Raw genomic sequence first — 27,980 nt, 5'->3', positions numbered from 1 at the left:
TGTCCTGTGGGCACTCCACCACTCTACCCAGCTCACAAGCATGATACCTTTAGCATTTTACTCTAAAGATGGTGCCATCATTCACCTCAGTTGACAGAAGCCTAGCCTGATCCTTCCCAGAAGCTCTCAGCTGCTTCTGTCCTGTGTGCTTCTCAATACCCAAGGCACCTATTATACTCTAAAGTGACTATTTCCTTGCCTGACTGCCCATTAATCTGGAAAATTCTTGAGGGCTCAGACCATGCTCCCTGTTATATCCTCAGCCTCCAACACACTGATAACATATGGTATTCAATACAATTTTATTGAATGGATAGATTTTCCAGTTGGAACATTATTTAGAATTGCCAGTGAATACCATACTGTACTTGTGTCCACCTACTCATCAACTGCAGGCTGAACCCCACACCTGGTGTTAGATGTAGGAAGGACAGTAAATTACCCCACAAACTGAGAAGGTACTTTGAAACCAGAAAACAAACAAGCAACTCCATACAGTTTACAGTTTTATTTAGGGTAACTTACTGATGCAGCATCAGACAGGAAAAGATCCAGGCATCTACACAACTACTCTCCATAAAGTCCAGACCTTAGTCCACAGATTTTATAGAGCAAGGAGATGCAGAGGGCATTGTGGTAAGGTCAAAGGCTTTCACATGTAGCAGACCTCATGTCACAATCTGTGTGTGGTGGGGTTACGGTGGGCACAGAAAACTGTTATCTTTAGTACTTATCTAAAAAATTAACTACTTACTGGGGATATGCTATAGAGGATATAGCAATTAACAACAGCACAAAAAATGTACACCATGGTTCAAAGGTACAACAAGTACACCCACTACTATACTTCATGTGTCAGGTCATGAAAGTGAAACAGTACATTGGGTATAAAGAGATAACCTTATGCAGCCATAGAGGAGGATACAGGCCAGAGGCGGAGTTAAGGCAGTCCTGAGCTGGGAATAATGCAAAGTCCTACATCTTTACATAAAACCAGCCTTAGAATTCTATCTTTTGCTTGCCTAACAGCATTCCTATCATGTGTCACATTTCACTATGCTATCTAAGCACAGTGAAGTATTAGGTTAGTACCAGGAATTACAAATGTTCATACAGCCTACCTTAGAGACAACACTGAATGGTCCCATCCATATATACTCATACATGCCTCCAGAGAGGCATTGGCATTCTTGATCACACACCAATAAAATCCCCTATCTGCAGTACCATGATGCCACCGTGCCTTGTTCTTTCAAACACAGAGTCTTCAGCCGCATATAAATCTTTTTGGTACCTAGTTTTAAGCCTGTACCATTTATTGAGACAATATTGATTACAAGTTGACTATCTAGGTCTTGGGTTTTAAAAGCATAAAAAAAATTTCCTGAAAGTTTCCTTTGTTTCAAAGAATACACTGGATAGAACTACAGAACACACTACTACAAACCCCCCTGGAGGTATCCATCAGTAAACTTACTATATTCCTGGTTTCCATTTATACAAAACGATTAGGTATCTTCTCTATAGAGCTGTTCCTGTTTATGGGGAATCCTTCATCTATTTATTCTGTCCTCAACTCCACCATGCATTTCCCCATATTTAAAGGTCCCTGGAGATTAAAGACAGCAATACATATGACAGGAGTATTCATGAATGATCCAATTTCATTGATGGTGTTACAGTGATGTGGCCATTTGGAAAGGGGAAGAAAATGCTTGAGAATCACACACACATTCAATTGAATTTGTTGTTTTATACCTTTTAATTCCAAAAGCTTTCAAATGTCACATTTTCTTCTTTCTTGCTATAATAGCTTTTTTTTTTTTAATTTATTTATTCAGGAGAGACACAGAGAAAGAGGCAGAGACACAGGCAGAGGGAGAAGCAGGCTCCATCCAGGGAGCCCGATATAGGACTCGATCCCGGGACTCCAGGATCACGCCCTGGGCCGAAGGCAGGCGCTAAACTGCTGAGCCACCCGGGCTGCCCTATAATAGCTTTATTAGTTCAAATCAAGGGATGATCACATATTCTAAGCCATCATGATGATGCAGTATTTATCTCCTGTTATGTAACTGTAACTCAACGATTTCTTTCCTATGAAATAACAATGAAATAATACATTTTTTAAATTGTTGGTATAACAGACTCAAGATCTACAGAGAATCATTACTAATGTCTTTAGTTTCCATCTTTAGGAGAAAGATGGTATAATGATATGCTTGCCATGATTATCAGGCTTTCCTTCAGGACCACTGCAAGGCAGGATGGCCTGCAAAGGACCAGTAACCCCTTGCTCCCTGACACTCCAGGCCTAGGGGCTGAAGGTGTGGCAAGGATACTCAACGCCAATAATCAGTGTGAAGAGAAACCTGTCATGCTACTAACTCTTTAAGGGAGACCTTGAACTTCCAGGACCTAGCTCTCCCAGCTCTAAACTTGGACACTTTAAGTGAAGCCAATAGGGTAACTTGCAAAACTCCTTTACTCACAATAGACCACCATCAATAGCACTGGGAATTAAATGTGGAAACCCAACATAAAAATAACGTTCCACAGAACTGAAAGGCTTTGGCTCCAATCTACTTGTAAGTGAGGATCTATAGAAACAGGTCTATTACCCAGGCAGACTGCTGTCATTTTTCACTGCCCACAAGCAATGCTAGTTTTGGAAGGCAGACCATTCACTGAATAGGAAACCCCAAACAAACCCTAAAAGCCAATCATGACAAACTCAAATTGGACACAGGATAGATACCAACCTCTGTACCTGCTATTTCCTAAACTTTACCGCATCTGCCTCAAATCTGTTTGAAACTTTGTAAGGTACCTTGGTTTTCCACCTCTCACAGTTACATGAGGGAAGAAGTGAATCATACAGTAAATAACCCAAGTTGATTAAAAACAAAAGGGAAAAGAGAAATCAAGAAACATCTGTCAAAAAACCCCACATTTTTTAAAAAAAATTATTGTTCAGGATATTATTTTGTATCAGTCTAAAAAAATCATTTGGCCAAAACTGTAATAGACTCAACCTAGAGAATTTGACCTAAAAATTACCATCTTAACTGTGTAACCAAGAGTAAATTAAAGTTATCTTCTTCACAGGGCTGTGATAGGATGGGGAAAACTGATTCCTACACACTGATGGGAAATGACAGCAGAGCAAATGAGACTTTGAGAAGACTAAAGGTAAGATGGACAGTGTTTTGGTTTAGGAGCTAAGATTGGAACTTCAATCTCCTCAGGGGGCCCCTTATGCAGCCCATTCATCACTTGCTTACTTCCCTTTATTTTTGCACCCCAGATATAATCATCCCCCAGGCTCTACTCTGGGTCCTTCCACTCTTTGAGCCCCTTCCATAACCACAGAGTGGTCCAAACTCAAGCTTCAACGAGGTCTGCATGACCTACTAGTCCAGTCCTCCCACCAACAACCACACAGTAAAGCAAAACAACTCCCTTTCCCAAGTTTACTTTTCCAAGGATGTTATCATTTTCTCCAGGTACTCATGTTCAAACCCCAGCCTTTTTCTTAAAGACTTTCTTAAAGAATCAGTTTTATTGGGCAGCCCAAGTGGCTCAGTGGTTTAGTGCCACCTTCGGCCCAGGGTGTGATCCTGGAGACCCAGGATCGAGTCCCACGTCGGGCTCCCTGCATGGAGCCTGCTTCTCCCTCTGCCTGTGTCTCTGCCCCTCTCTCTCTCTGTGTGTCTCATGAATAAATAATTTTTTTTTAAATCTTAAAAAAAAAATCAATTTTATTGATGGATTCTCTGAGATGTAGATATTTTAACTCCCATGAGAGTTAGGATCCTGATCACTTTATATCCAATGTTCAACTAAACTAACTTTATATAGAAGTTTCAGCCATACAGCTACACTTCAAATTCCTCCTACACAGTCCCGCCAGGTGATGATGCATAGAGCACATTTCTTCCTGTCCTTTCTCTGTTCAATTTGCTTTTGGCCCTTCCTAATTACCTACAGGACAAAATCTAAAAAGGAAAATATCTATTTTTTTTTAAGATTTTTTTAAAGATTGTATTTATTCATGAGAGAGAGAGAGAGACACAGGGAGAGGGAGAAGCAGAGTCCCTACAGGGAGCCTGATGTGGGACTTGATCCCAGTACTCCAGGATCACGCCCTGAGTCAAAAGCGGATGCTCAACCACTGAGCCACCCAGGTGCCCCAAAATATCTACTATTTTAGCACCACTTTCCCAATTCATCACAGTTCTCGCCCCTGGATGGCTGTTCTCAGGCTCAATCCCTGGAACATACTTGACGTGACCTGGCTGTCCATTTGAGCTCATGCTATTGTCTCCATTCTCACTCCAAAGAACAGCCCCCAAATTTTTATCAAAATTCACCACCTCTACATGGGACTGCCCGTTCTTAGCAACTCCACCTAGATCTATGTCCATCACTCTTTTCTCTCTCTACCTCCTGTCCTTTCCCACCACCCAGGTCTGCATCATCTCCTATAGCTCTGTTTCAAATTACGATTCCTAGAACACAAGACCTAAAACTTGGGATCTCTGCCAATCCTACAAACATGGGCATCTACAGTTGCTTTAAACATTCTTTCAGTAGCACCTGGGTGGCTCAGTGGTTGTGTGCCTGCCTTTGGCTCAGGGCATGCTCCCAGAGTCCTTGGATCAAGTCCCACATCAGGCTCTCCTTGGGGAGCCTCCTCCTCCCTCTGCCTGTGTCTCTGCCTCTCTCTCATGAATAAATAAGATCTTTAAAAAAAAAAAAAAAAGAACAATAGTGTTTCTCCATTTTGAAACTATGATCTATGGCTGCCTTTGCATCCAGGACCCAGTATGGAACCAGCAGAGACACCAAATAGGATGAGCCCATTAGTCACTTACGTTCCCAGGACTTATGAGAGGCTCTCTTGGACTCCAACCCCTCCTGCATGGCCGTCGTACATTCCCCTCGGAACCGGCCATCCTGTCCCGTCACTTTGCACACTACAGGGATGCTCTCATATTCTCCATGCTTTAACCTGTTCTTATTTCTGGTGGGCCACACAAGAAGTTGGGAAGGGAGACAGCACTAGGGTGGCATGCTGATGATCCTGCCAGCTTTGTGATAAATCTGTCCTTTTGAAGAGGCCACAGGGCCCAGTGGACTAACTTCTGCAAAGAGGCAGTCTAGCTCCTCCATTTCACCTTCAACTTCCTCTTCGAAGTCACAGTCTTCTGAATCCTCGGGAAGTACAGTGCTCGAGGCAGCATTTTTCTTCACTAAATAGCCTGTGTTCCCACTTGAGAAGTTGCTCAGGGAGGTCTGCTTCCTGCCGGTCACAGACTTTTGAATATCTGCACACTTCTTGAAGTTCTCGTGCTCCTCCTCCTCAGTCTCATCCTTCCTGGTCATTTCTTCATCTGTGTTCAGTTCCCCAGTCCTGATGGTCTTTCTCTGTGAGCCCTCAGTTTTGCAGGCTGGTGAGGACTCCTCATCTTTGGAAGGCATTTGGTCAGGGGATTTCTCCAGCTCTGCATCCTGCCACCAGCTGTCATCACACTGAATCCCCGCATCTACTCCCTTGTTCATCTGGGCCAACCAGGCGGGGTTAGGAACATACTTGGGGAAGCCGTCCCTCACCACCACCTCATCCAATTCCCCACACCTGACTGCCCCTTCCTCTGAGGTCTTTCTGCTTTCTGGTGATGGCTCAGGAGATTGTTCGTGTTCTGCATCCTGCCACTGGCTCGTATCACACTGAATGCCTTCACTGACTTGGCTGAACTGGGCCAGAGAGGTAGGGGGAGGGACATAACTCTGAGGGCAGCTGTGCATCTCTACCACTTCACCTTCATCCACTTTCACAGGGAAACCATGGTCCCCACTGCCATCGTCTGGCATGCTCTCCCCAAAGCTAATGGGACTCTGGGATCTGGACTGTAGGCTCAGGTCCTCAACGGCCTTATTGCTGGAGCAGAATGGCCTTTCCTGCTGGAGCTGATTGCCATCTCCAGAAGACTGGCACAGACTGGAGTTTAGTGTATCCTGGATTTCATCTCTGTCTTTTGCTTCACCTGGAGAGGACAGGAATTGGAAAACAGCTGCACAGCCTTTTTCTTTTCCCAAGTTCATGTCCCTGATGGAGCCTGACTTTACCACCTCATCATGTTTTACATCATGACACTGTTCTGACCAGATAGTGCTTTCTTCATCTTTACATGTGATGCTGTCTGCACCCTCATGACGGTTACAGAGCTCACTTCTACTTTCACAAGGACTCTGTGAAATCCCACTATGCTATACCAGGTTCTCTGGCAAGGCCTTACATAAGTTAGGTTATACAAATGGATAGTTTCCTTCAAAGTCTTCCAGAACTGTATTATAGGGCATCCTTTGCTCTGTTCTGGCCTCATTTTTGCCTTCTCAGGTACATAGTGTTCTTGAGGTGATATCCTATACACGATGTTATGAGAAGGGCTCTCAGGATGTGGCTCCTTCTTCTGGACAACAGAAGACAAAACCCTATCTGTTGCTTTAGGAGTTTTGCCAGTTTTTCTGTCAATATTAGAAGTCAGGATACTGGTCACCCTATCACCTTCTGAGTGGGTGTCTTGTTTCTGCGTCATGTTTTCAGCCTGATGAGGTTCAGTCTGAGTCTCTTTCGTATTTGTTTTCTTTCCATAGCCACTACACTGACAGAACTGTGCTGTGTTACACAACACAGGTCTTTTGGTTAAGTGCAGTGGGCAACGGGGACTGAGGGATGAGGAAGCCATGATACTCACGGAGTACCACCGAATATGAAAAATACAGACTTCCGTTTCTGAAACCTAGGAGGAGAACACAGCAGTTAGCCACTCTGTCTCCTGCAGCCAGTCACAACATTCAGCCAGTATGCAGCCATGTGGCCACACCTACCAAAATTATCCTTTTGACCCCAGTGGGACCCCTCACTGGAGAGACAGTATTTGAAGGGCTTGTGACTGCCAGTCAGGAAATGAGGAACAATGATCCCACTCCTTAGGATGCCAAAAGGCCCTCATTATCTGGTTTGTCACTGTATCATCTCACTCTCCCATTAAGCCTATAGGCTGTAGCCTTTTGTGGATTACCCCTCAGGCCAATTACTCTTGACTTTTCTGGGACATCATCTTTCTTTTTTGGGGGGATGGGGGAGATTGTCTTTCCATACATTCTTCCAACTGCCATCAAAATTCTTAAGGAAAAAACACATTTAAAAAATCCCACCATTTGTGACAACAGATGGACCTTGAGGGCATTTTCTTATGAGAAATCAGTAGGAAAGAGAACTCTAAATGCATAAATTGCTCTAAATGCATAAATATGCTCTAAATGCATAAATTCAGTCCTCTATTTCAACTGTACAGCAGTATGTACTGCACATGTAATTAACATTAAAAGGTGGTAGACGGGCAGCCCGGGTGGCTCAGCGGTTTAGCGCCGCCTTCAGCCCAGGGCGTGATCCTGGAGACCAGGGATCGAGTCCCATGTTGGACTCCCTGCATGGACCCTTCTTCTCCCTCTGCCTGTGTCTGTGCTTCTCTCTCTCTCTGTCTCTGTCTCTCATGAATAAATAAATAAGTAAATATTAAAAAAAAAAAGGTGGTAGACACCGGATTCGGGATGTGTTAAGAAGCTTGGAAGTCACTTACTCTGAACAAAATAAAAAGCTGACCTGAAAAATAAAGAACTCCTGTCATCTTTCACAGCAGTAGGTTACAGGGCTTAGTGCTACACCCAATGTTAGAAAGCTATGTGAACCCAGACAAGCCCAATTTATAGGCACTCAAATCCAAGAAATAAAAACTCCATGGGAACCAGGATAGGGTATGGAAACCTGAACTGTTATTGCCAAACTGCAGGCTCAGGGTCAACACATCTGAGACTTAAAAACTTCAAGGGCACATTGCTTTTTTGAGTTTTATCTTCTGTAGCTCAACCACTTTCTCACAGTAAATCTAGGGGGGGAAAAAAAAACCCTGTGCTTCCCTCAGGAAGAGTGAGAAAGAGGAGGCATTATGACATATGCCAGGAAAACTCTGCTCTTGACAAGACTATACCTCAGAACAAGCTAGTTAACCGGACCCTAACTGACCAGGGGCAGGGTAGGCAAATACTTATCTCAAGCCCACCCTAACCACCCTTCCCTACCCAATGGGAGGAGGAAGGTGAAGTGAATGTATAATTCATAGTCCAAAGGCACAATCTCACTAAAACACAGAGACCTAACATCACAGTCCTTCAATAACCATAAGACTATCATCCCTGTCCTACCTCCACAACGTAACATGTCACTAAAGGCCTATTTAGAACAGTTCCCTCAATCCAGTACAGAATGCCTAGCAATCAAGAAAACATTATAAGATATACCAAAAGCCAAAACCTGTGTTCTTTACCAAAAAAAATCACTTTAAATATGAAGACGGGGTGGGGGGGTGTGCCTGGGTGGCTTGGTCAGTTAAGCTCCCAACTCTTGATTTCAGCTCAGGTCATGGTCTTATAGAGTCGTGGAATTAAGCAATGTGTTGGGCTCTAAACTCAGTGTGGAGTCTGCTTGAGATTCTCTCTTTCCCTTTCCCTCTGCCCCTCCCCCTCCCCAAAATAAATAAATCTTTAAAAGTAAATAAATATAAAAACAGGAATAAAGAAATAAATGCATAGAGAAACAGGTACCATGCTAATGCTAATCAAAAGAAAGTAGACAGGTTTATTTCTTTCAGACAGAACAGACTTCAGAGCAAGGAAAGGGATCAGGGATAAAGAGTGGCATTGCATGAAACATCCACTCTTCACTGAAATATAACAATCCCTAAAGTGTATACCCTTATCAGAGGCTGAAACTATGTGAGGCAAAAAGTGATAGAACTGCAAGGAGAAATAAAATGACCCACTGTTACTGTTGGGAGACTTTAACACTCCTCTATCAGAACAGGACAGACACAGTGGATTAAAAAAAGCAGCAAAGACAATCGAACACAACAGCACCCTCACCACATGGGAAATAACGGACATCCACACAGACTACTTCATCCAACAGAACAAGTTATCTTCTCACACCTACATGGAACATTCACCAAGACAGACTATATGATTAACAAAAAACACTTCTACAAATTAAAAAGTATATTAATCATACAGTGTCTACGCTTAGCCTACAGCTGACTATAGAAAACAAAGATCACTATGAAATCTCAAATACTTTGAGATTAAATACAAACTAAGCAACACTGAATCAACAAAGAAATCTGAGAAGTTCTAAATACTTGGAACTAAGTGAAAATACAATTTAGCTAAATTTGTTGGATGGCATGAAAGCAGTGCTTTTAACTTACAGCTTTGTAAAGATCTAAATATCAATTATCTAGCCTCTAACTTGGGGAAGATAAAAGAAATACTATAAACTCTGTTCCCAGATTCCATAAACTAGACAAAATTGACCAATTCCTTAAAAGGCAAAGTTCACCAGATTCATAAAAGTAGAAATGGACATCTATATAGATCTTTAGTATTAAAGAAAATGAATCAATTAACTGATTACCTTCTAGAACAGAAAGCACCAGGCACAGAAGGGCTCACTGGTAAAGTCTACCAAACACACTGAGAAATTACAAATAGATCAATAGTATAGAACAGAAAGCTCACACACAAACCTACATAAATATACTCAACCAATGTTTGACAAAGAACAAAGATAATACAATGAAGCAAAGACAGTCCTTTCAACAAACTGTCCTGGAATAAGTGGACATACACGTGCCAGAAGTGATTCTAGACACAGACCTTAAAACAAACACCCACCACAAAAATTAACTCAAAAATGGACCACAGATCTCAATGTAAAATGCAGAAACTAGGAAAGCTAGAATAGAAGAGGTATCCTAGATGACCTTAGGGATACTGATGACTTAGCTACAATACCAATCCACAACCCATGTAAGAATTGACAAGCTGGACTTTTTTTTTTTTTTTTTATCCCCCCACCCCGCCACTCCAAGCTGGACTTCTTTAAAATCAAAACCTGCAAAAGACACTGTCAAGTGAAAAGACCATTTACAGGTACACAAATTGAAGAGATTAAAAACTCCATGGGACTTTTATTTGGGAGAAATATACTTGTATAATACATGTGATAAAGAACTGTTATCTGAAACACCCAAAAAAAAAACTCTTAATACCAAAAAAACCCCAAACTCCCATTAATAGGCCAAACATTAAGAGACACCTTAAAAATATGCAGATAGCAAATAAGCATTAAAATATGCTCCACATGTCATCATGGAAATGCAAACTAAGGTAATGAGATACTACTACATAGGTATTAGAATGGCTGAAGTCCTAAACACTAACACTAAACGCTGGTGAAGATGAGGATCAACAGCAACCGGTTCACTGCTGTTGGGAATGCAAAAATGGTACCATCACTTTGAAGGTCTGCTGTTTTCTTTCAAAACCAAACATACCCTTGCCAAAACCTGGAAGAGACCAAGATATACTTCAGTAGGTAAGTAGATATCTAGTGTCATAAATCCAGATGATGAAATGTTTGGCAGTAAAAAATGATTTGCAAAATTATGAAAAGAAAAAGCCTTAAATGCACATTATGTGAAAGAAGCCAATCTAGAAAATGTACATGCTATATGATTCCAATCTAACTTTCAGAAATAAGCAAAGCTATGGAGGCAATAAAAAGATTAGCAGTTGCTGAGAGTCAGGGAGGATGGAATCATTAGTATGCAAAGCAAAAAAGCCAGGAGCAATGACCAACTCAAAAGCACCCCTCATCAAGGGCTCCTGGTGGCCCAGGTGGTTAGGCCTTGGACTCTTGATTTTGGCTCAGGTCACGATCTCAGGGTCAGAGGAATAGAGCCCTGCCTGGAGCTCAGCATTTGAGATTCTCCACCTCTGGCCCTCCACTCCCTGCCCACTGCCCCCTCCAACCCCACCCCTGCCTGCTTCCTCACATGGGCTCTCTCTCTCTCTCAAATAAATAAAACCTTTAAAACTTAAAAAAAAAAAACACATAAATAAAAACAGGCAGTCCTTGTCACACCTAGTTTTCTACCTGGAAAACAAGTTGCATAACGTATACGTTTTATCGTTAGTAAGATAACAAGAGTAGATTTAGCAATCTTTACCAGAGGTGAGGGGAGACTCACGCTATGGATCTGCCCTGCCTAAAGCCCCCTCCTACCCCATAATGCATAAAATCCTAGATGTCTACCTCCCAAACATTTAACTCATCATTCTTCCCCCAAAGTACTTTTTTGGACCACATCGTAACAGGTTTTAGAATCTTTACCTTGTTGAGAAAATTATAGGAACTAGGAGCTCTACGGTGCCTCGATCAGACTGGTCTCATAACATAAAATTTTGGTTTGACTCCTGTGTAACTCTGGGCAAGTCCTGGACTCTGAACCCCAGCTCTCATTTGCAAAGCACAGACAGCAATAATAGCTACCTCATGAGGTTGAGGTCAGATGAGAGAGCCTATTTCCAGTATTTGGCAAAATAACTGGCATATAGTTAGAATTCAAATTTACCTTTTTTTTTTTTTTTTTAAGATTTCATTTATTTGAGACAAAGCAAGAGTGAGAGAGATCTCAGAGGGAGCAGCAGATTCGCAGCTGAGCAAGGAGCAGATGAGGGCCAATTCCAGGACCCTGAGATCCTGACCTGAGCCACAGGCAGATGCTTAATTAAGCCCCTCAGGGACCCCCCAAATTTTATCTGTTAAGGTGAACTTCAAACCCTGCCCCCGTATGCGGTCATACTCTCTCGCGCAGGAGGGTGAGGAAAGAGAAGTCGCGGCCTGAGGGGTCAGAAAACCTCAGGCGCTGCTTTCGGGGAGCACCGCACCCCGCCGACCTCCTCAGATCTCTTACCTGCCCCCGGAACACAGCACGGATTAGCGGGGAGATTCTGGTACCAGGGGCTCGGGTACGGCGGAGGGCCCACCGCGTGCACGTAGAAAAACGGCCTGGCGGTACCGCCCTCACCGTGAGCGCTGTTTTCCGAAGAGGAGTTCATGTCCCGGGCTGCAAAACAGGTGTTGGCGTTCAGGCGAGGCCAGCGCCGTGTCCCGCCTCCCGCCTCCCGCCTCCCGCCGCGACCGAGGCGTCGTCGGTTCCCGCCCAGAACCCCAAGCCTGGGGGCGGGGTCCCCACCGTCTCCGCCGCTCGCCGGGCCTCGGGGACACGGGCTGCAGCGCCCCAGGCCCTGGGCCGAGCCGCCCGCGGGCGGGGCCCCTCCAGCAGCAGCAAGTCTCGGCTCCCCGAGCAGGAGCAGCCGCCGCCGCGCAGGAGGGCGGCTGAGGCCCGGAGGCCACGGCAGGAGCGCGCAGGCCGCACGCGACGGTCCGGGCAGCCCCGGGAGCTCCTCTCCAGGGCGTGTCCTGCCCGGCCTCGCCCGGGGCCGACCCCGCGCCCTCCCAGGCCGGGGAGCCCGCGCCGCGAGCCCGGCGTCTCCCGACCCGCGGCCGGTCTGTTCCGCGCTCCCCACACGCGCGTCCCCGCACGCCCACCTGCCCCCGAGCAGGCTCCGCCACGCGGACAGGCTGGCGCCCGGCGGCCCGGCTCCCGCCCTGACATAGTCTGGCGGGCACGTGCCGCCTACTGCGCAGGCGCCGCCCTCCCGCAGATGGCCCGCGCATGCGCTCTGGGCCGGCCGGCACCCAGGCCGCCCCGCCCGCGGGCACCGGAGGCGGCTCGGGGCCCTTTTCTGCCTGGGGCTGGCTGCAGCGCGGGGACGGGGACGCGCGGGTGCTGGCGCTTGCAGAGGACCCCTCGCTCGCCCAGGCCGTCCCTTCCATTCGAGGGTGTGCGGTGAGGATAGCTGCTGTCCGCTCCTCGGAGCTCCTGCCGTCCTTCCCTCCTTGGGCCTAACGCCCTGACCCTTAGGGAGAGGAGCTGACCTAGGAGGAGAGGGAGAAGGCGGCCTGGACGGCGCAGGCCTGAGGGAAGGCGATGCGCGGGGGCGGGGGGGTGGGGGGGTGCAGCCTGCTTCCCGCTGCGGACAGAAAAAGCAGGGGTGCAGAGGCTTGGCGGGTAGAGTGAGGGACGGAGGGCCTGGGAGGCCGCCCGTGGGCCGGCAGGTGGGCAGTTTGAGCGGGAAGCTGGCACACACGGACTCCGCTGTTTTTTGTTGTTTTTTTGCTTTTTTTTTTTTTTTTGCACGTGGAAGAGAAGAGAGTAGTTAATGGGAATCACTGGGTTGGAAGGAGGATTGTGAATTTTTTGTTTATATATATTTTTTTCCCTTTTATTTTCTTTTTTGACAGAGAGAGCACAAGCAAGAGGAGTGGCAGGCAGAGGGAGAAGCAGATGAGCAGATAACCCAACGAAGGGCTTGATCCCAGGACCGTGGGATCACGACCTGAGCCAAGGCAGCTGCTTAACCGACTGAGCCACCCAGGAACCCCTGTTTTGTTTTTTTAAGATGGAGATTTTGGTATCTGTATGGCCAGAATGAAGAAACAGAGTGATGTTACCTATAGAGGAGAGAGAAGGGATGTTAGTTAGGAGGATGTTCTGAGGAAACTGTGAGGTTAGCTAAGCCTGGTTGCAATGCTTTGCCTTGGACAGAAGAAAGTTACTCACATAGGAGGGACATGAAGTCCTGAAGGCAGGGATTTTAGTGCCTTAGCATCTGATGACCTTGATTTTTTCAGTGGAGGGCAGGAATAAGACTGCAGGGAGCGTTGAAAATTTGGAATGGGTGTCTGCATTATTTGGTAGAAATTATGTTTGACAGAATTTGCCCCGGGTGAAAGAGAATAAAGATTTTCTTTCACATAAAAAACTCTGGAGGTGGACTGCCTGAGTGCTGGTTTGGTGACATCTTGGCATCACAGAGTACCCAGTCTCTTCTCTTTTTACTCCAAAATCCTTAGCACTGGCTTCCTTCTTCTTCCTTCTTCCTTCCTCATGATCCAAGATGCCTGTTCCAAGTACAAAGCAAGGGGAGGGACCACAAAAGGATTAAAAAAAAACAGAAGCGCCCACAGCAGCTTCTGCTCTGTGATGTCTTGTTCTTAAGAAGTTATACTAGAAAATACATGCAATATCAGATTATTATCTCATGGTTACCTACAGCTGAAAGGATGTTTGGGAGCTCTTGTCTTTTAATGGGGTATGTTACTTGGAATATGATGGGATACTGTGACGAAGAAAGAGGGGAGAATCGGTGTTAATTGGGCAAATAACTGTTATATTGCTTTAGTTAATGAAAGAAGTATTTTCCTACTTCCCTTTACTTATACAGAGCCAAGTCATTATCATCCCTTCTTCCCTTCACAGCTAAGTTTCTTCATAAATGGTCATAAACACTCTGTCTTCCCCACCTCCCACTTCTTCACTCACTACAAATCTAGATTTTATTACCATTGTGCCCACGTATTCACCCTTACCGAGTACGGAGGAGGATGAGGACGCTAATGAACCACTTGCTGCCAAAAGGCATTTAAACTTCAGTCTTTATGTCACTAAACCTTGCTTCCCAGGTACTAGCCCAACTGGTTCTACATCCTGTCTACCTGCCTTTCTTCTTGTTTGTTTGGGGTTGTTTGTTTCTGTTTGCCCTCCTCAAAATCTTTTACTGGCTTCTCTTCCAAAATTTTCTCTTTAATGTTCATATTCTCCCTATTATGGTCCTTAGGTTTATTCTCTTTGATTCCACTTTCTCTTGCTGTATTTTCAACCATCCTCAGGGCTTCAAATACAACTAGCATATTGCTCACTCCTAAATCTCGATCTCCATTGTATCTATCACACATTTATTTCTCAACGGAAGACTTTTGTTGTTGTTAGGATATGTACAAAGGATGATTTTTGTTCACATCCTTTAGGTAAAGCAATCTCCAGCACACTATTAAACTCCACAAGTGGCATAGCAGTTAAGAAACTCTATTAGACATGTATGGATAGACAATATGTGATCTTGACAATGTGTTTCCAACCCAGCCAATCAGATGGAGCTGTTGTAGGTTTGAAATTGTTCTCTGGCAGTATTTTTGAGGTATAACTACTTTATGTTGCCAAATAGTTGGGGAACCACAATATTTAACAATCTTTAGGTCTGGGGGCAGGGTATGCAATCTTTGAAAAACCCCAAAGTAAACCCTCTGAATAGAAGGTCTTTTTACCTTCTGTTGGTAGAACCTCAGGGTCCAGATTACCGTTGAAATAATGTATTAGGTGTTCAGTGCAGTTTAATCTCTTTTACTCTTCTTCTTTCCCTATATAATTTTCTCTTTTCAGTTTTTCTTCTAGATTCTGATTTCATTTTTTTCATTATAATAGGCAAGAGAAATGGTTGAAGAAAAATGGACTGTTTATATATAGATTGAACAATAGAGTTGTTATCAGTTTGCTTTATTAGTAGCCAGAGCCCTCTGGATTCAACCTAACTACCTTGAGCATTTGGGAAAAGAAAAAAAAGCATATGCCCATAAATTATTAAAAGCAACTGCAAAATTTAAATTAACGATGATACAAAACTAACATATTTTAAAGATTACTTAAAAACATACAAGGAGCCACCCCCTTTCTCTGCGGAATCACCATGGCGGCCGGGACCCTGTACACATATCCTGAAAACTGGAGGGCCTTCAAGGCTCTCATTGCTGCTCAGTACAGCAGGGCTCAGGTCCGTGTGCTCTCCGCGCCACCCCACTTCCACTTTGGCCAAACCAACCGCACCCCTGAATTTCTCCGTAAATTTCCTGCCGGCAAGGTTCCAGCATTTGAGGGTGACGATGGATTCTGTGTGTTTGAGAGCAATGCCATTGCCTACTATGTGAGCAATGAGGAGCTGCAGGGAAGTACTCCAGAGGCAGCAGCCCAGGTGGTGCAGTGGGTGAGCTTTGCTGATAGCGACATAGTGCCCCCAGCCAGTACCTGGGTGTTTCCTACCTTGGGCATCATGCACCACAACAAGCAGGCCACAGAGAATGCAAAGGAGGAAGTGAGGCGAATTCTGGGGCTCCTGGATACTCATTTGAAGATGAGGACTTTTCTGGTGGGCAAACGTGTGACACTGGCTGACATCACAGTTGTCTGCACCCTGTTGTGGCTCTATAAACAGGTCCTGGAGCCAGGCCTTCCCCAATACCAACTGCTGGTTCCTTACCTGCATTAACCAGCCCCAGTTCCGGGCTGTCTTGGGGGAGGTGAAACTCTGTGAGAAGATGGCCCAGTTTGATGCTAAAAAGTTTGCAGAGAGCCAACCTAAAAAAGACACCCCATGGAAAGAGAAGGGTTCTTGGGAAGAGAAGCAGAAGCCCCAGGCTGCACGGAAAGAGGAGAAGAAGGCTGCTGCCCCTGCTCCTGAGGAGGAAATGGATGAATGTGAGCAGGCACTGGCTGCTGAGCCAAGGGCCAAAGACCCCTTTGCTCACCTGCCCAAGAGTACCTTTGTGTTGGACGAATTTAAGCGCAAGTACTCCAATGAGGACACTCTCACTGTGGCACTGCCGTATTTCTGGGAGCACTTCGATAAGGATGGCTGGTCCCTGTGGTACACTGAGTACCACTTCCCTGAGCTCCCTGAGGAGCTCACTCAGACCTTTATGAGTTGTAACCTCATCACTGGAATGTTCCAACGGTTGGACAAGCTGAGGAAGAATGCCTTTGCCATCCTCTTTGGAACCAACAACAGCAGCTCCATTTCTGGAGTCTGGGTCTTCTGAGACCAGGAGCTTGCCTTTCCGCTGAGTCCAGATTGGCAGGTGGACTCCGAGTCCTATACGTGGCGGAAACTGGATCCTGGCAGCGAGGAGACCCAGACGCTGGTTCGAGGGTACTTTTCCTGGGAGGGGGCCTTCCAGCATGTGGGCAAAACCTTCAATCAGGGCAAGATCTTCAAGTAAACAGCTCCTGTCATCATCGCCTAGCTGCCTATACCTGCCCTTCAGGGAGATGGGGGTCATTAAAGGAAACTGAACATTGAAAAAAAAATATATATATATATAAGAATGCAAAGAAGGTGTTAATAGCTGAATTGTGTCCTCTTAAAATTTGTATGTTGAAGTCAAACACCTAGGAAATCAGAATGTGGCTGTATTTTAGAGTTGGGCATTTAATGAAGTAATTAAGGTAAAATGAGATCATTTGGGTAGGCTTTAATCCAGCATAACTGGTAGTCCTATATGAAGATGAGATTAAAGACCCAGACATTTGCAGGCAGAAAGATAATGTGAGGACAGGGTGTGAAGGCAGCCACCTGCAGGTCATGGAGAGGCCATGGAAGAAACCAAACCTGCCAAAACTATGCTATTATCTTGAACCCATAGACCTCAGAACTATGAAAAAATAAATTACTGTATTTAAACCGCTCAGTCTGTAGTATTTATTATGGAAGCCCTAGCAAACTAATACAGAAGCAATTGATATAAGAAAAGAACAGTGTGGGGGATCCTGGGTGGCTCAGATGGTTAAGCGTCTGCCTTCTGCTCAGGTCATCATCTCCAGGTCCTGGGATCATGCCCCAAGTCAGGCTCCCAGCTCAGTGGGGAGTCTGTTTCTCCCTCTCCATCTCCTAGCTCTCACCCTGCTTATCCTATCTCTCTCAAATAAATTAGTAATATCTTCAAAAAAAACTATTTAAAAAAAAAGAAAATGATAGTGTGGTGTGTGTTGCTTTTATTCCATAATATGAAAAAAACAACTTTTATAGCTAACCAATAAGCCAGCATAATTCATGCATTCTGGTACAGTTGGCTTTTATTTCCGACAAAAAGGAACATGGTTATTATTATTATTTTTTAATTTCATGAGAAACACACGAGGGGCAGAGAGAGAAGCAGTGACATAGGCAGAGGGAGGAGAAGCAGGCTCCATGCAAGGAGGAGCCTGATGTGGGACTCCAGGGATCACACCCTGAGCCTAGGGCAGACACTCAACCTGAACCACTCAGGCTTCCCAGAATATGGTTATTCTTATAAATTATTATTAGACATAAAATTTCTTAGTTCAAAATATTTTTACTAGCTCTACCCCCACCAAATATAGGTTTTTAAGAAATTAAGCAAAACCTCAAATTTTCCTTTGAATTCCAGCAACTAATATGTAGGAAGCAACATAAACCTATACCTCTCTCCAGAGAAGGGTGAGGTCCCTAGATAACTACAGGGTGGAAGCTGGTCACCAGAAAGACAAAACAAGATAGGAGGGTTTGAACTTTTAAGTTCCCCTCTCTACCTTCTCAGAGGAGAATGTTGCTGAATATTGAGTGGGAAAAACAAAACAAACTTGAACCAGGAAATTGAGAAAGCTTTGAGTATCCTTCCACTGAATTTGACTGTCTTCATAATAGGCAAGAGAAATGGAATGAAGAAAAATGAGTTATTTATATATATGCCAGATGATGGGAAGATCATCATCAAGAGAGGGCCTGGACACTCTATGCCATCCCCAGTCCCCATACCTTTTCTTAGACATGTCTTCCATTTGGTTATGTCCTTTAAAATAAACTGGTAAATATGTATAAAGTTCTTTACTGAGATCTGTGAGTTCTAGTGAATTTGCAAACCTGAGGAGGTAATGGGAACCCCCAAATTGGTAGTTGGGTGGGTAGAAGTTTGGTGGCCTGCCCATCCCATTTGAAGCTGGCCTCCGAAATGGGGGCAGTGTTACAGGATCTGTACTAACTCTGGGTGGTGTCAGAAATGAATTGTCCAATTCAATTGAACCTAGTTGGTATCAGAGAATTGGTTATTGTTCCAAAAATATACATTTGGTGTTTAAAAAGGTGAGATTCACTAGAACTTCCTTTGCTTAGGTAAACCTAGTTTGGGAAGAGAATGCATAAAAAGGTGGTGATGAGCAGTCTTTGATTCCTGACTGACCACATGGTCACCTATAGTATGGAGCAGCATCTGTCCTGGTAAACTAAAAGGTAACAGTGCAATTTAGAGATGTACTCAATTCCCAGGGAGTTGGTTCACTTGATGCATAAGGAAATGCAGACTAATAAGAAAAATGTGAAATATACAATACCTTGGTTGTTGTCAGTTGTAACAGCTGAAATGAAAATAAAAGAGTACTGGAGTGGAACTTGATACTGGACCAAGCTCAAATATTGGTTAGTCCCAGCTTAATCCATAGTCTGAAAGCCACCCCCAACGCGAGTAATTATTCTGGGACAACAGAAATTACTTCTAAAACCTCTGGTCAAAAAATAATAATAATAAAATAAAATAAATAAAACCTCTGGTTCCCAAGAAAGCAGTGCATGCTAGGGGAGGGCAAAACCAGGAACTTATTGAAGCCAGGGGGTTCCAAGTTCTGAAAGTGATTGAAATTGACAAGTGGATTCTTCAGTGTGCTTGCTTATGGTGGCCACCTGGGTGAATTAAATGAGTGGATGTTGAGAGGACTACAGCAATGCAGAGATGGGCTGAATGTAGACCTATATATTCCTTTGCACCCTCTGAGGTATGAAATAGCAGTAAGAACTGTCTGTTTGCCAACCAAGAGTCAGAGACTGCAGAGAGCTATGTGTTAGATTCCCAGTGGGAAGGCCTTGAACATGGCAGGCAAGTCAGACATGCCAGTAGCCCGAAAGCTACAAATAGGTCTTGATAGGAATGGACACTGTATTGGGGCTGGACTTTGCTTACCCAGTGTTCGAAGCAAATATATCAGAGTACCTTAAGAGAATCTGAACAGAGGATATTACACCAAAGTTGGACCACTGAATCGTATTTTTTCAGACTAAGAAAAATATAGCCCATAATGTCTAAAATAGGCAGAGAGGGGTGCCAGCTGGCTCAGTCAGTAGAGCATGCTGCCCTTGATCTTGGGGTTGTGAGTTCAAGCCCTACATTGAGCATAGAGCTGACTTACCAAATGAATGAATGAATGAATGAATGAATAAATAAATATAGCCGAGATTCCGTCCTCAGTAAAACATTGATAGAGGGTTTGAACTTTGATAGAGAGTTAGAATAACCAGTTGAAAACACTGATAGAGGGTTTGAACATTGATAGAATAAGCAGTTGAAACTGGTTGTTTAAATCAGGGGGTATGAAGGAAGATAGGCATGAAGGACTGGCTTACAAATCTTCATGAATGCTTGCTTATGCTCAATATAAAAGGGGAGTGTCTCTACTAGATAGAAACCTTTGTTTTTCTGGTAGTTCTGGCTGTGAGCTTCTGAGGGAGGATGCTGGTATGACTTTGCAATTCTTCTCAAGGAGAGAGAACTCTGATACAAACTATATACTTTCTTTCTTCATACTGCTTCAACCTTTTTCTTTTTACCTGATGAAGTAGTCACAGGACTGGGGCTGCAACTACAAGTACTGAAAGCAAGGATGATTCCTTTTTTTTTTAAGATTTTAATTTTTTATTCATGAGAGACACACAGAGAGAGGCAGAAACATAGGTAGAGGGAGAAGCAGGCTCCCTGCAGAGAGCCTGATGGGGGAATCCATCCCAAGACCCCCGGATCATGACCTGAGCCAAAGGCAGATGTTCAACAACTGAGCTATCCAGGTGCCCTAAGCAAGGATGATTCGTAAGCAAGAAACTAGAACTATATTTATTTTTATTTTTTTAAATATTTTATTTATTTATTCATCACACACACGCACACACACACACACACACGCACACACACACAGGCAGAGACACATGCAGAGGGAGAAACTGGCTCCATGCAGGGAGCCTGATGTGGGACGGGATCCCGGGACTCCAGGATCACGCCCTGGGCCACAGGCAGGCGCTAAACCACCGAACCACCCAGGGGTCCCTAGAGCTATATTTTAAAATTATTATATCAGAATTCCTTAAGGGCCTGATAGGGAAGGGTTTTACTCTGGCAAAACTGAGGTTAACAGTGAATGCAGCTATATTACTTAGTGGTAAAAATACTCTGCTAGTTCTGTACCTATGTAACCCTACCTGTTACTGAAACCAAAGTTCGGCTGCCCTTTCCTCAAAAAGCCTATACTCAAGAGACAAGTTTTGATTGGAAAGGAGTATGAGCTTTATTCGGGAGGCTGGCCACCTGGAGAGGAGGTACATTTATCCAAAGGCCAACTCTGAGGTTTCTGCCCAGCCCAGAGATTTTTATAGGTGTTTAGGGAAGTTAATCAGTTAAGGGAGTGCAGTGGTCTGTAACATTTCTCAGTTATGTGCACACTACAGACTCCAACTACAAATGTTATCACAGTGCTTGAAGTTGTGCAAGGGGAACTGGTTCCTTGGTGCCCAGGGGCATTATGCAAAAAGGTCTGGGTCCTTGGCACTCAGGAGTGATGCAACAGGGTCTGGTGACATGCAGAATCATTAGCCCTCTTCTTTTTCTAGGTAAGAATGCATAATCTATAGACATATCAAAGAAAGGTTTAATTAATTAGTCACTCAGACTAAGGGTGAGCTAAAGCTTAAAGACTACTAGGTTGGGTGGAGGGGCTGAGGCATCTTCATACCGTGTGTGAATGGGACTGGACTGATGGGGAAGTACCTACTAAACTAGTATTGCTATTTGCAATACAGGCCAGGACAGTGACCCAACCTAACATTCCTTCAGAAGGTCAAAGTTTAGTTATAAATGGCGAGAAGAAGGAATAGTAGCTGACTATAAAGGAATGAGTAAACAGACTGTGTAATGAAGGAAATTCAATATTATATTAATACCTGGAAAGAGGCTCAGAATAAAAGATAACCTTGTCTCTTAGTTCTGTTATACATACTAGTTGCCTGAAAGGGTGAAGCCAATTCTAGTTTTAGAACACTTAAGGTCTAGGGGCACCTGGATGGCTCAGTGGTTGAGCATCTGCCTTTGGCTCAGGTCATGATCCGGGAGTCTTGGGATGGATTCCCCCATCAGGCTCTCTGCAGGGAGCCTGCTTTTCCCTCTGCCTATGTCTCTGCCTCTCTTTCTGTGTCTCTGAATAAGTAAATTAAATCTTAAAAAAAAAAAAAAAAAAAAAAACACTGAAGATCTAGAAAGCAAGACTACCAACCTGAGAAGCCTCGCCCTGGGAGATATTTTCATATGAAAGGAAAATGAAGAGGAATAATTATTAATTATTGAATGGGACTCTCGTAATGTATCAGTATCTTAATTCTTATAATTTTTTGTTATTGTTAGAGATCCATGGCATGTGGTATAAGAAAAACATACATATGATCTCTGTCTCTGGTATCTGGCACAGAGCTCATAAACACTCTAGTTATTTCCTTAGTGAAAAGAGTATCTTTTGTAATTCATAACAAGTGCCTTTGAACCGCATGAAAGTTTATGCTAATACAGTGATTTAGGATCTAACCTCTAGTTAGTTCAGATGAAAGCTGGTCACCAGAAAGGCAAAATTGGTAATTAGAGAGTTGGAATTTTCAGTCCCACTCCTCGGCCTCCAGAGAGGGGAGAAGAAGTGGGGCTGAAGATAGAGTTCATTAAAACTATTCATCCTGGCATTGTTTAGTAAGTACCCAATGAATTTTAATCCTTGATGCTGCTTCCTTTTCATTGTTTTTCAAAAGCAACGTTCAAGAATCAAAACAAAACAAAAAACCCCACAAATGTCCTTCATTGTGTAATGGGTAAATGATGAAAACTGTACATCCATACCATAGAATACAAATCAGCAATAGAAAAGATGAAGTATTGATACACAGAACTTAGATGGAGCCTAAGAACATTATGTTGAATATATCAGTGGCTTCCAGGAGTGAGTTCTGGGTAAAGATGTGACTATAAAGTGGTCATACAAGGGAACTTCTTTGGAATGGTATTGGATCCTATTGTTGGATCCTGTTCTGTATCCTAATCCTGATGATGATTTCACCTGACAAAATTTCTTAGCACTATATACCAACACCTGGGGGACCTGGGGGACTCAGTTGGTTAAATGTTAGGTCCTGGGATGGAGCCTGGCATCTGGCTCTCTGCTCAGCAGGGAGTCTGCTTCTCCCTCTCCCTCTGCTTCTGATTTTGCCTCTTCTCCCCACACTTGCGCTCTCTCTCTCTCTCTCTCAAAATAAATAAATAAAATCATTTTTTTAGAAAAAGAACTATATGCCAACAACAAAAGAAAGTGCTTGTGAAACTGGTAAGATCCAAGTAAGATGTATAACTGAGTTTCTGTATTGTACCAATGTTAACTTATTTTGTAATTGTGCTATAGTAATAAGATATAGTTGTAAAATAGTGTTCCTGGGGGAAGCCTGAGTCCCTGGGGGAAGGGGGGGGAGGTCACTGAATGTCTGACTTTTTTTTTTTCTATTTCTGCTCAGGTCATGATTTCAGGGTGGTAAGACAGAGCCCCACATCTGGCTCCATGCTCAGCAGGAAGTCTGTTTCTCTCCCTGTCTTTCCTTCTCCCTCTGCCCCTCCCTTCACTTGGGCATGTTCTCCCTCTCTAAAAAAATAAAATAATTTTTAAAAAGAGAAATGCACATGGAAATTCTATGTACCATTTTTTCCAACTTTTATGAAAGTCTAAAATTATTTCAAAATGAACATTTAAACAATATATAAAGAAAAGAAAGAAAAAAAATGAAGTAAGTAAGTTTTTACTTCCAAGATGCTTCTAACCAATGTCTTTTCTTATGCTAGGAAAAAAGAAATAGGTCAAGATTTTTAAAAAAAATGTCTTGGTGGAACCAATGAAAAAATACATACAGATAAATAAATGTGTAATAAATATTTACATTTATGGAAGAGTTTCTGAAAAACATTTGCATCAGTCATTATTGGTAATTGTGTTAATAACCATATAAATAAGCAGATAATTAAACTTCAGATCTGGCAGTGAGTCTTTTTTTTTTTAAATTAATTAATTAATTAATTAGAGAGAGAGAGAGAGAAAACCCCAGCAAGGGAAGCAGCAGAGGGAGAAGCAGACTTCCCGCTGAGCAGGGAACCTGATTTGGGGCTCAATCCCAGGATCACGACCTGAGCTGAAGGCACTCAACTGAGCCACCCAGGCGCCCTGGCAGTGAGTCTTTTTTCCTTTTTTTTTTTTTTAAAGATTTTAAAAATTTATTTATTCATGACAGACACAGAGAGAGAGAGAGAGAGAGAGAGAGAGGCAGAGACACAGGCAGAGGGAGAAGCAGGCTCCATGCAGAGAGCCCGACGTGGGACTCCATGCCGGGTCTCCAGGATCATACCCCGGGCTGAAGGTAGCATCAAACTGCTGGGCCATCGGGGCTGCCCTGGCAGTGAGTCTTAAACAAATGTAATAAACCCTTAAAATGCACCTTTATTAATTTTTTTAATTTGAGAGAGAAGTAACGGAATTTCATAAATGGCACATATTCTCATTTAGTACCCTGGGTGCATAGGAATATTGTAATATGTGATATTATTGGACCACTAAAGATACATCATTCCCTTGCAACCCAGATCAGAAAGTTCCCCAACTTTCCGGCCTCAAATATCACCTATGTCACTCTGAATCTTCTGAACACCCAGAATCAATATTGATATTCTCATGTTTTCCCTGGACCTGCTTCAAATCACCTGTACTCTTTTAGTATAATTTAAAACTGAAACAAGAGGGGATCCCTGGGTGGCTCAGCGGTTTAGTGCCTGCCTTTGGCCCGGGGTGTGATCCTGGAGTCCCGGGATCTGCCTTTGGCCCGGGGTGTGATCCTGGAGTCCCGGGATCGAGTCATAGGTCAAGCTCCCGGCATGGGGCCTGCTTCTCCCTCCTCCTGTGTCTCTGCCTCTCTCTCTCTCTTTCTATGTCTATCATGAATAAATAAATAAATAAATCTTTTTTTAAAAAAATAAATAAATAAAATAAAATAAAACTGAAACAGAATTACCAAACCTATTCCAACCAATATTCAAGAATCTTGCAGCAACCAAACTTCCAGTTCAGATGTATTCCATGGCATTAGCCCGAGTACATACAAAGAGTCACAAATAATGAAGCCATTAGTAAAAAAATAAGGCAGAAATTAGTGGAACTTAAAAGGTAGTCAAAGGAGATGAAATTTTAAGTCAACATTCCTATTTATTCTATTTATGTCATTATCCACATTCCACCAGGCTACCAATTTATTCTTTTGATGTACAATTAACTTTTCTTGCATTCAGATGTAAGAAATTAATTCTCTAATCCAATAAAAGACTACAGTGGTAATGGTAGAAACCACAAAATCTCATTTGTTGGAAGATTTCATACCATTAATTTTCTAGGAAATTGGTAGATTTAAAAATCACAACGTAGGGGTGCCTGGCTGACTCAGTTGGTAGAGCCAGTGACTTGATATCAAGGTCGTGAGTTCAAGCCCCACACTGGGTATAGTGCTTACTTAAATTAAAAAAAATAAGATTTTAAACATAGATTTCCCTTTTGGCTTCAAGATGGAACTGATAGTATTAATACATATCCAACTTCAATCATAGGCTGGAATTTGCTTTACCATTTGCTGGGGAGCCATAGGGAAGGATGCTCAAGTACCACATGACATTCTTCAATGGAATATTTTTAAAATTTTGTCATCTTTTTCTCAGATATATTTATAGGTTCTCACATACATTGTGCTTGTATTAAAACAAACAAAAAAGCTAACATCCTTCCTAAGAAACTGATCACTCTATACCCCTGAAATCATTTTATGGCATCAGAGGATCAATCTTGTCCACAAAAAAAGACACAGAAAGGGCATTTATGTACCAATAGTTAATTCCAGACTTGTTTTCTTACCAGATGCTAATCAGGTGGGCCCCCCTGCTCTACATTTCTAAGAACCTTCTTTCCACAAATTTCCCTTTAAGAACTCCCACCAGGGTCCTAGGGATGGAACAATAAGATCAAGAACGGAGGGTGCACAGAAAAACACCCTCTAGCTTCATTACTGCCTCTCATTTGTTCCACTTCTCCAACCTGTTCCACAACCCCGGCAAAAAGACAGCTTCATTAGGCAGCACCACCAACTCCACGGAGCTTCCCTGGATCCCTTCCCTGGATCCCTAGGAGTTACCCCTAGAGACAAGCAGGGGAAACTATATCCATCCCTTGAAAGAGATAAGGCGGGCATCCCGGGTGGCTCAGAGGTTTAGCGCTACCTTCAGCTCAGAGCCTGATCCTGGAGACCATGGATTGAGTCCCATGTCAGGCTCCCTGCATGGAGCCTGCTTCTCCCTTTGCGGGTGTCTCTACATCTCTCTCTGTGTGTGTCTCTCATGAATAAATAAATAAAATCTTTTAAAAAAAGAAAGAGATAAGGCAGGGGAGAATGAGTCCTGATGCTTACAAAGAAGAAGAAATGATAAAAGACCCAGTGAGTGGGATGGAGAAGAAAAGGGACAACATAGTGATGGAAGGGACAACGCCTAACTTCACCTTTCCCCTTCTGTCATAACACTTTATTAATTTATTTTTTAATTTTTTTTAAATTTATTTATGATAGTCACACACAGAGAGAGAGAGAGAGAGAGAGAGAGAGAGGCAGAGACACAGGCAGAGGGAGAAGCAGGCTCCATGCACCGGGAGCCCGACATGGGATTCGATCCCCGGTCTCCAAGATCGCGCCCCGGGCCAAAGGCAGGCGCCAAACTGATGCGCCACCCAGGGATCCCCTGTCATAACACTTTAAAAAAAAAAAGTGTGGTACAAAACACATAAAATTTACCAATTTATCCACTTGAAAATGTACAGTACTATTAACTATAGACACATGGTTGTATAACAGATCTCTAGAACTTTTTCATTTTGCAAAACTGAAACTCAACGCTCAACTCCCCCTCTTCCTTCAACTCTCACCACTGCCATTCTACTTTTGACTATATTGAATAAGTAGAATAACGAACTATTTGTCTTTTGTGACCGGCTTAATTCACGTAGCATAATATGCCGGAGGTGTGTCCGACACTGCATAATTTCCTTCTTTTTAAAGGCTGAATAGTATTCCACTGATATATATACCACATTTTCTTTATTCATTCATATATTGATGGACATTTCAGTTGTTTCCACATTTTGGCTATTATAAATAGTGTTGCAATGCACATGCAAGTGCTAATATCTCTGAGTACCTGCTTTCAATTCTTTTAGATATGTACTGGCATTGCTAGATCATATGGCAGTTCTGTCTTTAATTTTTGAGGAACTTTTTTTTAAGATTTTATTTATTTATTCATGAGAGACACACAAAGAGAGAGGCAGAGACACAGGCAGAGAGAGAGCAGGCCCCATGCAGGGAGCCCGGTGTGGGATTCGATCCCAAGGTCTCCAGGATCACACCCTGGGCCGAAGGCAGGCGCCAAACCGCTGAGCCACCCAGGCGTCCCAATTTTTGAGGAATTTCTAGTTTTCCATTGTAGCTGTACCAATTTACGTTTCCAACCACAGTGCACAAGAGTTCCTATTCTTTCACAACCTCACCAACACTTGTAATTTTTTTTTTTTTACAACGGTTATCCTAATTTGTGTGAAATGGTATCTCATTACGGCTTTAATTTGCATTTTCCTGATGGTTAGCGATGCTGTACACCTTTTCAGTCTTTTGCCCTTTTTTAAAAAAAATCGAGTTGTAGGCGTCCTTCAGGTATTTTGGACGGCAATCCTTCAGCAGATAATCGGGTTTGCAAATATTACCTCACGTTGTATAGGTGGCCCTTTTACCGCTGGTTGTTTCTGTTGCTGCGCAGACCACTGCCGGCGCCTTCTGGGGTTTGTAGTCCAGCAGGGGCTGAGGAGGGTGGAAGGCGAAGACTTTTTCTGCTTCGGTCTGGTTGAAACCAGATTTCTCCTGAGGGGAGCTGGAGGGAAGCACTCCTCGGCCCTCATGAGCGGGGAGAGACCGTTAATACCAGGCGGGTTTGGGTTCTTCGACAGCTCCTCAGAGGTGGTTTCCGAGGAACACCAGCCTCCCGCCTCCGCTGCGGACGCAGGCCACGCCCCCCACGCCTGCGCGTCCCGCGTGTCGGCGCGCGGGGCGGGGCTACCCGTGGGGGCGGGGCTACCCGCGGGGGCGGGGCTCGCGCGGGAGGGGCGCGGGAGGGACGTGGGCGGGGCGTG

At 43.7% G+C, this 27,980-nt stretch overlaps 1 protein-coding gene and 1 pseudogene across 4 annotated transcripts; one reads left to right on the top strand and one right to left on the bottom strand.

Annotated features, from left to right (window-relative positions):
* Positions 1 to 3,679: 3,679 nt before the first annotated feature.
* LOC102155480 lies at positions 3,680 to 27,858 on the bottom strand. Of its 4 annotated transcripts, XM_038557296.1 has the most exons (4): positions 27,558 to 27,858; positions 13,593 to 13,933; positions 11,880 to 12,032; positions 3,680 to 6,806 (listed from the first exon to the last, which is right to left on the bottom strand). In XM_038557296.1, the coding sequence occupies exon 4, from the start codon at positions 6,106 to 6,108 to the stop codon at positions 5,065 to 5,067; it is 1,044 nt and encodes a 347-aa protein (XP_038413224.1). In that variant the 5' UTR covers positions 6,109 to 6,806; positions 11,880 to 12,032; positions 13,593 to 13,933; positions 27,558 to 27,858; the 3' UTR covers positions 3,680 to 5,064. The 4 variants fall into 4 exon arrangements, with proteins under 4 accessions (XP_038413224.1, XP_038413223.1, XP_038413221.1 ...); XM_038557295.1 differs by lacking the exon at positions 13,593 to 13,933; XM_038557293.1 differs by lacking the exons at positions 13,593 to 13,933; positions 27,558 to 27,858 and adding an exon at positions 12,518 to 12,606.
* LOC119867314 lies at positions 12,681 to 17,327 on the top strand (annotated as a pseudogene).
* Positions 27,859 to 27,980: the final 122 nt, after the last annotated feature.

Source organism: Canis lupus, chromosome 14, assembly GCF_011100685.1.
Source record: "Canis lupus familiaris isolate Mischka breed German Shepherd chromosome 14, alternate assembly UU_Cfam_GSD_1.0, whole genome shotgun sequence".
In the NCBI taxonomy this organism is placed as follows: domain Eukaryota; kingdom Metazoa; phylum Chordata; class Mammalia; order Carnivora; family Canidae; genus Canis; species Canis lupus.
This window is presented reverse-complemented; position numbering and strand designations above follow the sequence as displayed.